The 14585-nt window shown below is 46.9% G+C and overlaps 1 protein-coding gene across 3 annotated transcripts in view; it reads left to right on the forward strand.

Annotated features, from left to right (window-relative positions):
• Window positions 1-236: 236 nt before the first annotated feature.
• The window catches only part of VGLL4 (vestigial like family member 4), a 117113-nt gene continuing 102764 nt past the window's right edge, over window positions 237-14585 (forward strand). The window contains exon 1 of one of the 3 annotated variants that reach the window (XM_040407003.1): window positions 237-524. Coding sequence is in view for 2 of the 3 variants with exons in the window: in XM_040406999.1 (XP_040262933.1) it covers window positions 2695-2702 (8 nt within the window). In the remaining variant the exon portion in view is untranslated. Of the gene's footprint in view, window positions 525-2664; window positions 2703-14585 lie in introns of those variants that run through there. The other 2 variants (XM_040406999.1, XM_040407002.1) reach the window with 2 other exon arrangements.

The raw sequence follows: 14585 nt of genomic DNA on the forward strand, positions 1-14585 counted from the left end.
CACTCACACCTGTGACCACAGGACGCCCCGTGCCCGCTCGGTCAGTGTCCCTCACTGTCATCGTCCTCTTCCCTCACACACCCCCTTCTCTACCTGCGGCTGCCTAGCGCGTGACGTCACGCCCTCATTATGCTAATGTACGCTGACCTCACCGGCGCTCCGCCAATCAGCGAGCACTGCGCTGCCCACCTGCCAGGAAGAGAATTCCATCATTCCTCACATTCCTAGTGCGGAGCGCGGCGCTGTGCAAGGAGCTTCCCCGGGGTCCCCGCAGCCCCCAACCAGCAGCTCTCCGGGGCCCCTCAGCAACTCCTCCTACACGGATAGCACCCGGCAGGTGCCACCCAGGAGAACGCGGACTCTTTATCCTCGCCAGCGTTACTCCTGCTGGGATCCCCCCTTTAAATCACCACTGGGCTTAGAAATCTGCAAATCCGCAGATTATTGGTGGATTCCTGTGACCGCTCCCCCCCCCCCCCCCCCCAGACTCCAGCACGTTGGATCTTTACAAAGTTGCTGCTCTGGTGAGTTGTGTTTGCAGTGTGTGACTGTGTGCATGTCTCCGTCCTGCATTGCTGTGTGCACGGGGCATGACAGGCACTTTGTTTACTGCGTCTTTGTGCCTGTCCCTGCAATGTGACACATACTTCCTGCCTTTCCTGGACGCTGACTTCTATCGATCAGTTCAGGATTGTTCCAAGATTGGGACGATATCGATTGTGACCTCTCATTTCAGATATTTCTCACTCTGTGTCCTGTATCTGCATGACCTCTGTATTATTTTTTTGGGGGGCAGTCATTGGTTAAAGGCTTTGGACAGAACCGATCACTCGCGCACGCCACCGTGTCCATACTGCGGTCCGCAAAATATGGGTACCCTCCGTGTGCGATCCGCACTCCCATCACTAGAAGGGGCAATTCTCATCCAAGAATAGGACGTGTTCTGTAGTTTGTGGAATGGACGTACAGATGCAGACGGGACACGCGTGCTGTCCGTTTTCTTTTTTTTGGACCCATAGAAATTAATGGGTTTGTGTGCAATACGCAAAAAATGCAGATGGGACATGGATGCAATGTCCAAAACCCAGTCACGTGCGTGGAACAGGGATGGACATCCGGGGACTGCCTGTTGGGTCTGTGTGCTAACCCTAAAAACGTGGATCGGACATGGCCCTAATTCTGGTGGAAGTGGCTGTCTGTAGTGGGGTAATGTATGTCACCACTAGTGTTGAGCGAACTTGTGTGTTTTTTTTTTTTTTAAGTTCGGCGTCTAAAGTTCTGGTTATCGAACAATCGCGTTATGGATTCCGCTACCACGGACCAATCCATAACGCGATTCTTCGATAACTCGAACTTTAGACGCCGAACTTAAAACACAAGTTCGCTCAACGCTAGTTACCACCTTGCCCATGTTACAGGGACGCCCATAACGGTGGCGAAAATCCATGCGGGAAAACAACCATTGTCTGTGGCGTAATCCGCAATCAGAACGCCAACAGCAGCAGCTTCCCATTGACTCCAATGGGGGAAATCGACACCCTGCGCACATGACGTTTTTTTTTTTTTCACTTCAGAAGTGGCACGTTACTAAACCGAAGCCGATTTTAGCTGCGTTCCCCATAGAAGTCAATGGTGAAGGGCTAAAATAGCTATATTTATTTATTTTTTTGCACATTTTTGGTGGCAGAAATGACGGACTGCTGACATAGGCAGCCAGCGGACTGATCTGCCACTGTTTTTTACGTGGTGGATTTTTAGCCGTGTGACGCTAGCCTGAGAGATCTGCTCTGGGCCTAGAAGGGAATTCTGAATGGGGACCCCCCCCCCCCTTTCCTTCTTTAACTTGTAAGCAGACCTGGAAACTTCAGAGAAATTCTACATTTTCTTTAAAGTGGACAATCCCTCAAGAGGAAGCCGCCATAGTATTCAGCAGCGGCCGTAGGGCTACGTAATATCGCAGGGTGCGTCATCTCTAATGTGGGGGATCCCAAGTGATGGACCCCACCCCCCCCCCCCCCCCCCCCAATCTTTTAGTGTCCCAGGACAACAACTTTAAGGCTAGGTCTATACTACGACATTTGTCACGCAACAATTTTTGTAATGATAGTCTATGGTGTCGCATGGATTTTTCTGCGACTGTCACGTCGCAGTGCGACACCATAGACTATGGTTATAAAAATTGTCGCGACGACAAAATGTCGCAGTGTCGTTGTGTAGACCTAGCCTAAATCCTTAGTCTCTCTGGACTTATTGATTGGCGATTCCCATTAGTCTATATGACCTCATGCGGTGATCTCAGGGATATATATAGCAGTACACACAGAGGGCGTGCGGTCATCTTTGTATGATGCAGCAGTTTCTATTGTACTACTACTCCAGGCATGTGCCATGTCTTGTGACTGAGGAAGGGCACTACCTGTGGTGGTTGGGTGGGAGCTGGCGGGCCGGTGGCCTATTTGTCTAGACTGGGGAAGGGGGGGGGTCAGCTGGCCAGGAGAGGGTTACTCTACAGCCAGGAGTCTGAAGTTAAAGGCTGCCTGAGGTTTTCACATGTCACAGGAGGGGGGAGGCAGCCATCAGCCTCCAGCCTCTCACATTGTGGGGGAGGGCTGCGTCGGCTGCTGCCGCTGGGATCTTTGGCTCTGAATGAAGGAAGTTGGAGAGAAGTTGTTTGTTTTTTGTCTGTGCTGCTGTATGTCCTGGTAAGTCCTGGGTGCCTGTTGTCTGTACATGTGCTGGGGGCCGGCGGAGGATCTGACTGTGAACAATGCCCGCTGCATTCTCAGGGTCTGTGCAAAACCTGCCCCTGCCCCCCTTTTCCATAGGCAAGTGCTGAGGGGCTTGGGATGAGATTCGGACGGTCTAAATCCAGTCCATTTATGAATAAAGACGCAGGAGTTTCCAGTGATGGGAACGAATACGAGAAATATTAGGATCATCATGTAATATTATTATGCTTTTATGCGATGGTCCGATCTCCGCTTTTTGATCATGTCTGAAATCTGCACCGTTTGGGATGCCTGCACGCGATGCGGATTACGTGCGGTTTTTCTGCCTGGATTTTAGTGCAGAAAATAAAACGTAGCGTAATACAGTACCAGCAGAGTGTATGAGATTAGACAAAATGTCACGTACACTTGACGTTTTTTTCTTAGGGTGCATTCACACGACCCTCAGTGTCGTGTGGTCTGCAAATTGCGGATCCACAAAACGTGGATACCGGCTGCATTTAGTGGATCGCCCATGGCCGGCTCTATATAGAAAATGCCTATTCTTGTCTGCGACCGCGGACAACAATAGGACATGCTTTATATTTATGCGGGGGAGAGTGGAACGGAACAGCGGATGCAGGCAGCGCGCGGTGTGCTGTCCGCATCTTTTTCTGCCCCGTTAAAATGAATGGGTCCGCACCCGTCCTGCAAAATTGCGGAACGGATACGGACCCAGAATTAGTCGTGTGAATGGACCCTTTGGCTGCAGAGTTTGAAATCTGCAGCGTGTCAAATGTTGAGTTTCTCTTGTGCAGATATAAAGCCTTATTCACACGTCAGTGTTCGGTCAGTGATTTTTCGGCTCTAAACGCAGAAGAGGAAGATCTGCATCAAATACGCACCAAAAATTTGATAAATAGTATAGAATTAGGGCTCATTTACACGACCGCGCCGTGTTTTGTGGTCCACAAATTGCGGATCCGCAAACTACAGAAGCCGCCTGTGTGCATTCCGCAATTTGAGGACCGGAATAGACGCTCATTATAGAAATGCCTGTTCTATTCCGCAAAACGTACAAGGATAGGACATGTTCTATCTTTTTTGCGGGGCCACAGAACAGAGTAGCGTGTGCTGTCCGCATCTTTTGCGGCCCCATTGAAATGAATGGGTCCGTGCCACGGAACGGGTGCGGCCCTATTCATACGGTCGTGTGAATGAGCCCTTATGTGCATTTTTTTTGTGCAGTTTTGGTGCGGATTTAATGAGTTTTCTGCACCTAAGGCCCCATGCACACGACCGTTGTGTGTTTTGCGGTCCGCAAAACACGGATGATGTCCGTGTTTGTTCGGCAATTTGCGGAACGGCGCGGACAGCCATTAATATAACTGCCTATTCTTGTCCGCAAAACGGACAAGAATAGGACAGGTTATATTTTTATTGTGGACCACGGAACGGAGCAACGGATGCGGAGAGCACACGTGCTGTCCGCATCTTTTGAAGCCCCATTGAAGTGAATGGGTCCGCATCCGAGCCGCAAATACTGAGGCTCGGATGCGGCCCAAAACAACTGTTGTGTGCATGAGGCCTAAAGCTGCACAAAAATCCACGTGAAAAACTCATGCACAACTTCCCCATTGATTTCAATGGGGAATAAGCACGTTGGACCGTACAGCACTTTTTTTTTTCTCCTGCAGCCGGTTTAAAATCTGCATGGAAGGTCCCTTTCTGTAAGTAAAAAATGCGCAAAGTGTATAGGAGATTTGTCTGATATCATTCACTTGGCTGGTTACTCTATTAGGGCTCATGTATATGGCCGTATGTATTTTGCGATCCGCAAAATATACGGATGACGTCCGTGTGCATTCTGTATTTTGCGGAATGGAACAGCTGGCCCCTAATAGAACAGTCCTTGTTCATAATGTGGACAATAATAGTACATGTAAATACGTACATACGGAAATGGAATGCACACGGAGTAACTTCCATTTTTTTCTTTTTTGACGACCCATTGAAATGAATGGGTCGGCAAAATAAACGGAACGGACACGGAAAGAAAATATGTTCATTTTTTATTTTTATAAAAGTTTTAAATGTTGCCACATGAAGTGCGGTGATATTATTAGAGAACAATTTTGCAGCACTATTAACATATGAAAGGGCATCTGTCAGCAGCTTTGTACCTATGACACTGGCTGACCTGTTACATGTGCACTCGGCAGCTGAAGGCATCTGTGTTGGTCCCATGTTCCTATGTGTCCGCATTGCTGAGAAAAATTTAATATATGCAAATGAGTCTCTAGGAGCAACGGGGGCGTTGCCATTACACCTAGAGGCTCTGCTCTCTCTGCATCTGCTGCGCCCTCTGCACTTTGATAGGGCCAGGACATGTAAGTGATCACGCCCTGACTTCTAAAGTCAATCAAAGTGCAGAGGACGCAGCAGTTGCAGAGAGAGCTGAGCCTCTAGGTGTAATGACAATGCCCCCGTTGCTCCTAGAGACTCATTTGCATATATTAAAACATCATTTTGCTCAGCAATGCGGGCACATAGGAACATGGGACCAACACAGACGTCTTCAGCTGCCAAGTGCACATGTAACAGGTCAGCCAGTGTCATAGGGACAAATCTGCTGACAGATGCCCTTTATTTGCTCAATGAAGTTGCATCTTTTAAGTGGTATCCTCTATGGATGTGATCTGTTCAGGTGGGCAACAGTCAGCAAAAGAATACATTGAAGAAAAAAACAAACTTGAAAGCTTCACCTTTCATAGGCCAGTAGGGTGTCGGGGCTTGGGCATTAGGGAACTGCACTGACAGTAGTTCTCCGATGTGAAACATGCTGCCCCTCCAATCAGCAAGCACAGGCGCTACTTCAGTAAAGCCCTGCGCAGAGTACAGACTGCTTTCTATGCCGCCCTGCAAATCCGCCAGCAAGGCGCTGTTCCAATAAAGTGGTGTGCAGAGTACAGGCTGCTTTCTGCGAACAGGTACTGTCCCTCCCGTCGGCCTGCAAGCGTCTCATTGCTTTCCCCTGTTGGCCCCTTCCTGTGGGAGGCTGACTGATATATGAAAGGGGTTTTAAATACCCTGTGGCCGCAATTTCTAATCGAGTTCTGATAGGTAATTGCTATATATGCAGTTGTCCAGTAACTAGTGAACCTTTGACCCCAAGAGATGCCGACAGAACCTTCAAGACACTACTGGGAGCTTCTTTTTTTTCTTATTTTTAGCAAAATCTAGAGTCAGTTATGTTAATTTTTTATTTTTTTTTTACCATTCAAATCCTTCCATTTGCATGACGGGGGCCGGTGCGTCGTAGGAGCCTCAGGCTTTCTGAAAGAAAAAACGTATTGTGTCTATGCAAATAAGCGGCGTGCATCCATAAAACATGGAAATGCCAGCCCATGTGGCTAGAGAATGTTGTCTGCTTGGCACAATACATTTTTGGAGGCTTAACTCCTCTTTCTTTGTCTTTTGACCTGTCATCGACTCGTCGGAAAATAATGGAGGCACATTGACAGCGCCCCCTCAGGCACATGGCTGTATGTCGGCTCTGTACAGTCAGTGGACCTTGCTGTACCTCAGTTTGCCTATGCCCAATTCATTACATTTCTTTTTCCCTCGATTTCCCCATAAAAAAAATAAAGTGCCTTGTTCCATCTCTAAGAATACCCTCCTAGCATGGTGCGGTATGACGGTGCCATATGGCAGCACACAAAGTATCTACAGCCCATGTAGTACAAAACCCATAGGCACTCTGGTGCAGTACACGTTTCATGCACACGGCTGTGCCATACACATATGGGCCCAGACCCACTAACCCTAAGGCCTCCTGCACGCGACCGTAACTGTTTTGGCGGTCTGCACATCGCGGATCCGCAAAACATGGATACCGGCTGTGTGCATCTCTCTCATTTTCCCTCCCCTCCGCAGGTCCTGCACATGGTCACAAATGTCTGATCTTGCCCAGGGACAGAAATACAGATGCGGACAGCACACGTGCCGAGATGGACACTTTTCTCTGGCGCTATACCAACTAATGGCTGGATTACATTAAGGCCTCATGCACACAACCTTATGTATTTTGCTGTCTGCAAAAAACGGATCCGCAAAAAAATACGGGTGACGTCCGTTTGCATTCCGTATTTTGCGGAATGTAACAGCTGGCCCCTGATAGAACGGTACTATCCTTGTCCGTAATGCGGACAATAATAGGACATGTTCTAATGTATTTTTTTTTTTTGTGGAACGTAAATACGGACATACGGAAATGGATTTTTTTTTTGCGGACCTATTGACATGAATGGTACCGTATACGGTCTTCAAAAAAAACGGAACAGGCACGGAAAGAGTATACGTTCGTGTGCATGAGGCCTAAAACAGATTTTTATGCCGGAATTGTGTCCCAATTTTGGTACAAAATGAAGCCTGCCCCATTTCTCACAAAGCTCCACCTCTTTGCGCTATGCCCCACCCCCTTGTCAAGCATGTAGAAATCCTATATGTGCCAAATTGTACCAACTTGCACCACTTTCTAGATGGAGTATTGGCGCAGACGCACCAGTAAATCTAGGCCGAGGTCTGCCAGTTTGGCTTCCATTGATTTCAGTGAATGTTGATAGTCCGTTCATTTCAGTGTAAACCAAGTTTGCCGCAGACAAAAAGGTTTAAAAGCTTTTTCCCCAAAAATCCCATTCATCACTTATCCACAGGATAGGCGATACATGTCTGATTGGGCGAACCCGTTTAACGTGCAAAAGGTGATTTTCATAAAATGTAATTCACCAAGAACACATTGGGCTACTTTTTTATTTTATTTTTTGTGTGTCCAGGAGACGCCCAGTTGGAGTGCAGCCGCAGGAGGTCTTCCTGCCATACTGCATCATACTGGGAACATAAAGAAGGTCCCAAATGATACCTGAAATAACCCGAAACCGTTGTATTTGTGAATGGGTTAAGACGTTCCGTTATTGTGCGAGCAGTATTGCAGCCCTTGCGGTCTACTGGCCAAGTCCCACGCTGTGTGCCATCTGCTTCGAGCCGCTGACATAATATTCCAGGCATGGAGAACATTTTGAAACGGGCAAAAGTACTTACCGTAATTAAAAGGTTATAGAATTATAATTTTGTTTTCTGAGACGTCTTCCAAATCAGAATTTTCATAGAATTTCGAAAAATTGTCCTCCACACGTCCTCCACTCTGCTCTGTGCCACCCTCTTTATATACTGGGCACTGTGCACTTATGGTGTAACTGACTGTTCCAGAAGTGAGAATAAGGCCTATTGCACGTGTGCGCCCCCCGTGGCCGTATTGCAGACCGCAGATCCATTCACGGATGCGGATCCATTCACTAAAATGGGTCCGGAGATGCGGAATGGTGCGGAACGGAACCCTACGGAAGCGCTATGGAGTGCTTCCGTGGGGTTTCGTCCCGTACTTCCGTTCCGCAAAAAGATAGAACATGTCCTGTCTTTTTGCGGAACGGCCGGACCGCGGACCCATTAAAGTGAATGGGTCCGCGATCCGCTGCGGCTGCCCCACGGTGGGTGTCCGTGCATTTCCGAAAAACATTCCAGTTTTTTAAGTTCAGTTCCCTTATGGATTTATTTAAAAACGGAGCTGCCATTTAATGTTTTGCTACCATTTATTTTACAGTTTGTTCATTCACACTGTGGACTGTTTCTTTCACATCTCTCCGCAGTAAATACACATCAGGTGAGCTGTTACTACAAATTTTTTACTTTTCTTTGACAAGCCCAGCTTTTTTTTAAGTATCGGATTCCTGGTAATTTTAACTGAAAAGCCAATGTTTGAAAAGAGAGATGTGAAGAATTTTTAATAGGTTTTTCTGACTTGTTGAACTTTCAGGGTATTTTGTCTTAACCAGTAGTTGTGAGAGGCTGAGTGTTAAAAGGAAATTCTGAGGTAAGGGGGGGAATGGTTTTCTGTTTTAAATGAAATCTGTCAGCAGTTCTGACAATGCTAAACTGCTGACGGCTCTAGGTAGGGACAAACATGGCTTTTGTGGAGTTTTTATCATTAGCAGTTGTGAGAACCCATCTAGCCATCAACATTTACAACATTAGAATTCGTAGAGCATGATAAGAACAAGTGTATTTTATTTTTTATTTTATTTTTTGTGCTTTTTTTTTTTAATTTATTTTTTGGATGGCGAGTTTGAATAGACTAATAAATGTATGCAATGTGCCATCCCCCAGGGCCCCTATCGCGTCCCAGGTATAGTAGGAATGCCGAGTGGTGTAGTGCGGCCTAAATGTCTCTGTGTCACAGTGCTCCTACCTGGATACTGCTGGACCCCAGGCTTTGTCTCCGAAGCAAAATAAAGGGGGAATAATTGAGGGATGAATGGAAAATAACTTGAGTCCAGACCTTGTGGTGAAATTCAATGGTAGCTTTACTTGAATAAACATTCTTCCAAACGATTGGCAGGCTTTGTCTTAGTTCCAGCAGGCTTTTGCTTAAACTGGCAGGCAAACTCAACTCTGCTTGCTCTCTGTCTCTGCTGTACTGCTTTCTTCCTCTGTGCTGCATTAAACTCTGCTTAAGGCCTCATGCACACGACCATTCCGTTTTTTTACGGTCCGCAAATTGCGGATCCGCAAAACACGGAAGCCGCCCTTGTGACTTACGCAATTTGCGGAACGGAACTGGTGGCCCATTGTAGAAATGCCTTGTCTTGTGCGCAAAACATGAATAGGACATGTTATATTTTTTTGCCGGGGCCACGGAACAGAGCAACGCATGTGGACAGCACACGGAGTGCTGTCCGCATCTTTTGCAGCCCCATTGAAGTGGATAGGTCCGAGCCGCAAAAACTGCGGCTCGGATGCGGACCATAACAACGGTCGTGTGCATGAGGCCTAAGGCTACTTTCACACTAGCGTTTTTGTTTTCCAGTATTGAAATCCGTCATAGGGGCTCAATACCGATGAAAAACACTTCAGTTTTGTACCAATTCATTGTCAATAGGGACAAAACTGAACAGAACGGAATGCTCCAAAATGCATTCCGTTCTGTTTAGTTGCGTTCCCATACCGGAGAGCAAACCGCAGCATGTTATAGTTTGCTTTCCGTCCTAGGATGCAGAGCAAGACGGATCCAGCATGACCCCCAATGCAAGTCAATGGGGACGGATCCGTTTTCTCTGCTGCATTCTGCCACAATAGAAAACTGATTCGTCCACTATTGACTTTCAATAGAGTTCATGACGGATCTGTCTTGGCAACATTAAAGATAATATAGCCTATCCGTTCATAACGGATGCAGATAATTGTATTATCAGTAACGGGAGCGTTTTTGCTGAACCCTGTCGGATCCAGTTAAAACGCTAGTGTGAAAGTAGCCTAAGTTTGGTTTCTGTACTTTAGGTCTGTTCTGGTATCCTTGGATGGGGTGCCATCAACTGTGTCCCCTCCTGAGACTCGGCAAATAACTTATTTTCAGCTGAAGAACACTTTCCTATGGCTGCTATATCTTTCATGTCTTCTCGGCACCAACATGGAGTCTAAACCCGGAACAATCTAGAACTGACACTCCCCATTCTGCTAGCAAGCAGGACTGGCCCACTTCTGCCCAAAGGGGGGAGAATTGAATGGAACTCACCATTCCAATCTAAGTATAGCTCTGCCATTTGCACTGCCACCTGCTGGTGAACCAGGCACATTACATGTAATAAAACCGTTGCATAACGAGACTAGGAATGCACAGTGTAGAGGACCTGGACAAAAATTACACAAGATGGCATTTAGGTTAGACCATTAAAGATAGTAGCAGGGTGTAGGAGTGGTAACACCACTTTGCGGTGTTACATATAGTTCAATGCATGCTAATAAATAGAGATCCAGTAACACACTATGAGATATATATATATATATATATATATATATATATATGACAGTAGCATGCCCCTCAGATAAAGGTGACCATACAAGTGCATAGGTTCAGCTCACCAGTATCTAACTTAGGTCTCATTCTTGGATTGTAAGACCACCTGCACTCAGGTGCGGGGGAAGGCACATAAGATCTACGCACATTTTTGCGCGGATTTATGTGCATTTCTGCAGCACATCCGCAATGTCTAATTGCAGTTCTTGGTGCGGATTTGATGCGGTTTTGCCGCAGATCTCGCCCTTCGATTGAAAAGGGTGAAATCCGCAGCTAAAACCACAGCCATAATTGAAATTGTACGAAAATAGGATCGCGCTGCAGATATTCCTGAGGTCCTCTTTCACACCATGCGGTTTTACACCATCAGATCTCATAGGCCTCTTTCACACGGGCGTTGCGGGAACATGCGCGATTGCAAAACATTGTAATGCGTTTTGCATTCGCGTGAGAAAAATCGCGCATGTTTGGTACCCAAACCCGAACTTCTTCACAGAAGTTCGGGCTTGGGATCGGTGTTCTGTAGATTGTATTATTTTCCCTTATAACATGGTTAGGGATCGACCGATTATCGGTTTGGCCGATATTGAGGATTTTGAACGTTATCGGTATCGGCATCTATTTTGCCGATATACCGATAATGTATTGGGAACACAGAACGCGCTGCTCTCAGCGCTCTCTGTGTTCCCTCCGCAGCACAGGGGAGAAGGAAGCCGTGTCTCCTCCCCCTGTGATGCTGCTGCCGCTGCCGCCAATGAGAGGAGAGAACATAAGAGGAGGGGAGGGGCTGTGGCCACTGCGCCACCAATGAAGATAAGCCTTTCATTCATTCATATACAGGAGGCGGGAGCTGGCTGCAGAATCACATAGCCGGCTCCTGACCTCTATGAGCGATAGCTGCGATCCGCGGTAGTTAACTCCTCAGGTGCCGCGGATCGCAGCTACCGCTCAGAGGTCGGGAGCCGGCTCCCGCCTCCTGTATATGAATGATTGAGAGACTTATCTTCATTGGTGGCGCAGTGCGCCCCCCCCCAAGCCCCCCAGTTTTAATCATTGGTGGCGCAGTGCGCCCCCCACCCCCATCCCAATCAATAGTAAAAACATTGGTGGCGCAGTGCGCCCCCCCCCCCACCCAGTATTACTCATTGGTGGCAGTGGCCACAGGATCCCCTCTCCCCTGCTCCTCCGATCGGAGCCCCAGCTGTGTAAGCATGGGGCTCCGATCGGTTACCATGGCAGCCAGGACGCTATTGAAGCCCTGGCTGCCATGGTAAGCTCCATGCTGCTGTGTGCACTATGCACAGAGCAGCAGGGACAGTGTGAGCTCCTATTCACCCTGATAGAGATCTATCAGGGGGAATATGACAAGGGTTCTAGTCCCTAAGGGGGCTAAAAGTTAGTAAAAAAAACCCACAAAAATATTAAGTATAAATGAAAAAGATTTCTAAAAAAAAAATACACATTAACAATAAACATATTAATTTTCAGCAGATTTGTGTAGGAATTTTTTTTTTCTCCAAAAATGAAAATTCCCAGAATATCGGTATAAATTATCGGCTATCGGCCTGAAAGTTTACAAATTATCGGTATCGGCCCTAAAAAATCAATATCGGTCGATCCCTAAACATGGTTATAAGGCCTCATGCACAAGACCGTTGTTGTGTCCCGTGTCCGTTGTTCCGTTTTCCGTGATTTTCTGCAGACCCATTGACCTTCAATGGGTCCGTTGAAAACTCGGATAATGCACCGTTTGTCATTCGCGTCCGTGATCAGTGTTTCCAGTCCGTCAAAAAATATGACCTGTCCTATTTTTTTTCACGGACAACTGTTCGCGGACCCATTCAAGTCAATGGGTCCGTGAAAAAACACGTAGGCACACAAGATTGTCCGCGTCCGTTTTTTTCCTATCATTTGCAAGGCAAACTTGACTTAGATTTTTTTTTTCACTTTTCATGCCTCGTGATCCTCCAAAAATCAAGGAAGACACACGGAAACGGATCACGGAACAACGAAACAGCTTTTTGCGGACCGCAAAAAAATACTGTCGTGTGCATGAGGCCTAAGGGAAAATAATAGCATTCTGAATACAGAATGCATAGTAAAATAGCGCTGGAGGGGTTAAAAAATAAAATAAAATTATTTAACTCACCTTAATCCACTTGCTCGCGCAGCCGGCATTTCTTCTGTCTTCATTAGCTGTGTGCAGGAAAAGGACCTGTGGTGACGTCACTCCGGTCATCACATGGTCCATCACATGATCTTTTACCTGCACATACCTTTTCCTGCACACAGCTAAAATGAAGACAAAAGAGATGCCGACTGCGCGAGCAAGTGGATTAAGGGGAGTTAATATTATTATTTATTTATTTTAACCCCTCCAGCGCTAGTTTACTATGCATTCTGTATTCAGAATGCTATTATTTTCCCTTATAACCATGTTATAAGGGAAAATAATAATGATCGGGTCCCCATCCCGATCGCACCGCATCCGCACTTGCTTGCGATTTTCACGCAACCCCATTCATTTCTATGGGGCCTGCGTTACGTGAAAAATGCACAAAGAGGAGCATGCTGCGATTTTCACGCAACGCACAAGTGATGCATGAAAATCACCGCTCTTGTGCACAGCCCCATAGAAATGAATGGGTCAGGATTCAGTGCGGGTGCAATGCGTTCAACTCACGCATCGCATCCGCGCGGAATACTCGCCCCGTGTGAAAGGGGCCATAAGGTTCCTCCCCATAATTTACATGCTATTTCTTTTTAAATCCGCGTGGCAGGTCAGTTTCCGCACAGAAAAAATCTGCAAAGTGTACGTGAGATTTGGGTAATCTTATACATTTAGCTGGTACTATAACAAGCTGCGGTTTTTCTGCATGTATTCCGCAACGTGTGCAGGTGGCCTAATACAGCTCCATGCTGTATGGAGCCATTATGGAGGTATGAAGAGCCTCTACTGTACCTTTTTATACGTCTCGGCCTTCCCAGGGGAGCCTATACTGCAGCGCATGTATTAGGCCTAGTAATGAAGGTTGCATGAGGCCTAGTAAAGAAGGTTTGGGCTAATCATCTATTACCTAGTTTCTGCACACAGGAGAATACATTCTAGATGAGCGTTCCAGAACATGTCGGGCCGATGCTTGGAAGGAAATGAGTGCCGATTAATATACATGTCTAGCTGATTTTGTCTAAAGGGGTTGTCCAGGTGTTTATTACTGATGACCTATCCTCAGTATCTGAGGGGTGAGGATCCGACTCCCAGCACCCCCTGCTGATCGGCAGTTTGAAGAGACCGCAGCACTCCGGTGTGCGCTGCAGCTTCTTCCTAGACCAGTGATGTTCCGTTCATTGGTCACGTGGCCTAGGCGCAGCTCGGTCCCATTCAGGTGAATGGCTGAGCTGCAATACCAAAAAAAAACGCCTGCTATACGGATGGCGCCGTGCTTGGTTAACTGCGAGGAGGCCACAGCTGATCATCATTGGACCAGGGTGTCAGACCCCCACCAATCCGGTACTGATGACCTGTCCTGAGGATAGGTCATCAGTATTAGGCCTATTGCACACGACCGTATGGCTTTTTCAGTGTTTTGCGGTCCGTTTTAAACGGATCGGTTGTTCCGTTTTTTGTTTCCGTTGTGTTTCCGTTCCGTTTTTCCGTTCCGTTTTTCCGTATGGCAAATACAGTATACAGTAATTTCATAGCAAAAATTGGGCTGGGCATAACATTTTCAATAGATGGATCCGCAAAAAACGGAACGGATACGGAAGACATACGGATGCACTTCCGTATGCATTCCGTTTTTTTGCGGACCCATAGACTTTAATGGAGCCACGGAACGTGATTTGCGGCCAAATATAGGACATGTTCTATGTTAAAACGGAACGGAAAAACGGAAACGGAATGCATACGGAACACATTCCGTTTTTTTTGCGGACCCATTGAAATCAATGGTTCCGTATACGGACCG

Source organism: Bufo bufo, chromosome 9 (genome assembly GCF_905171765.1).
Source record: "Bufo bufo chromosome 9, aBufBuf1.1, whole genome shotgun sequence".
Classification (NCBI taxonomy): Eukaryota; Metazoa; Chordata; class Amphibia; order Anura; family Bufonidae; genus Bufo; species Bufo bufo.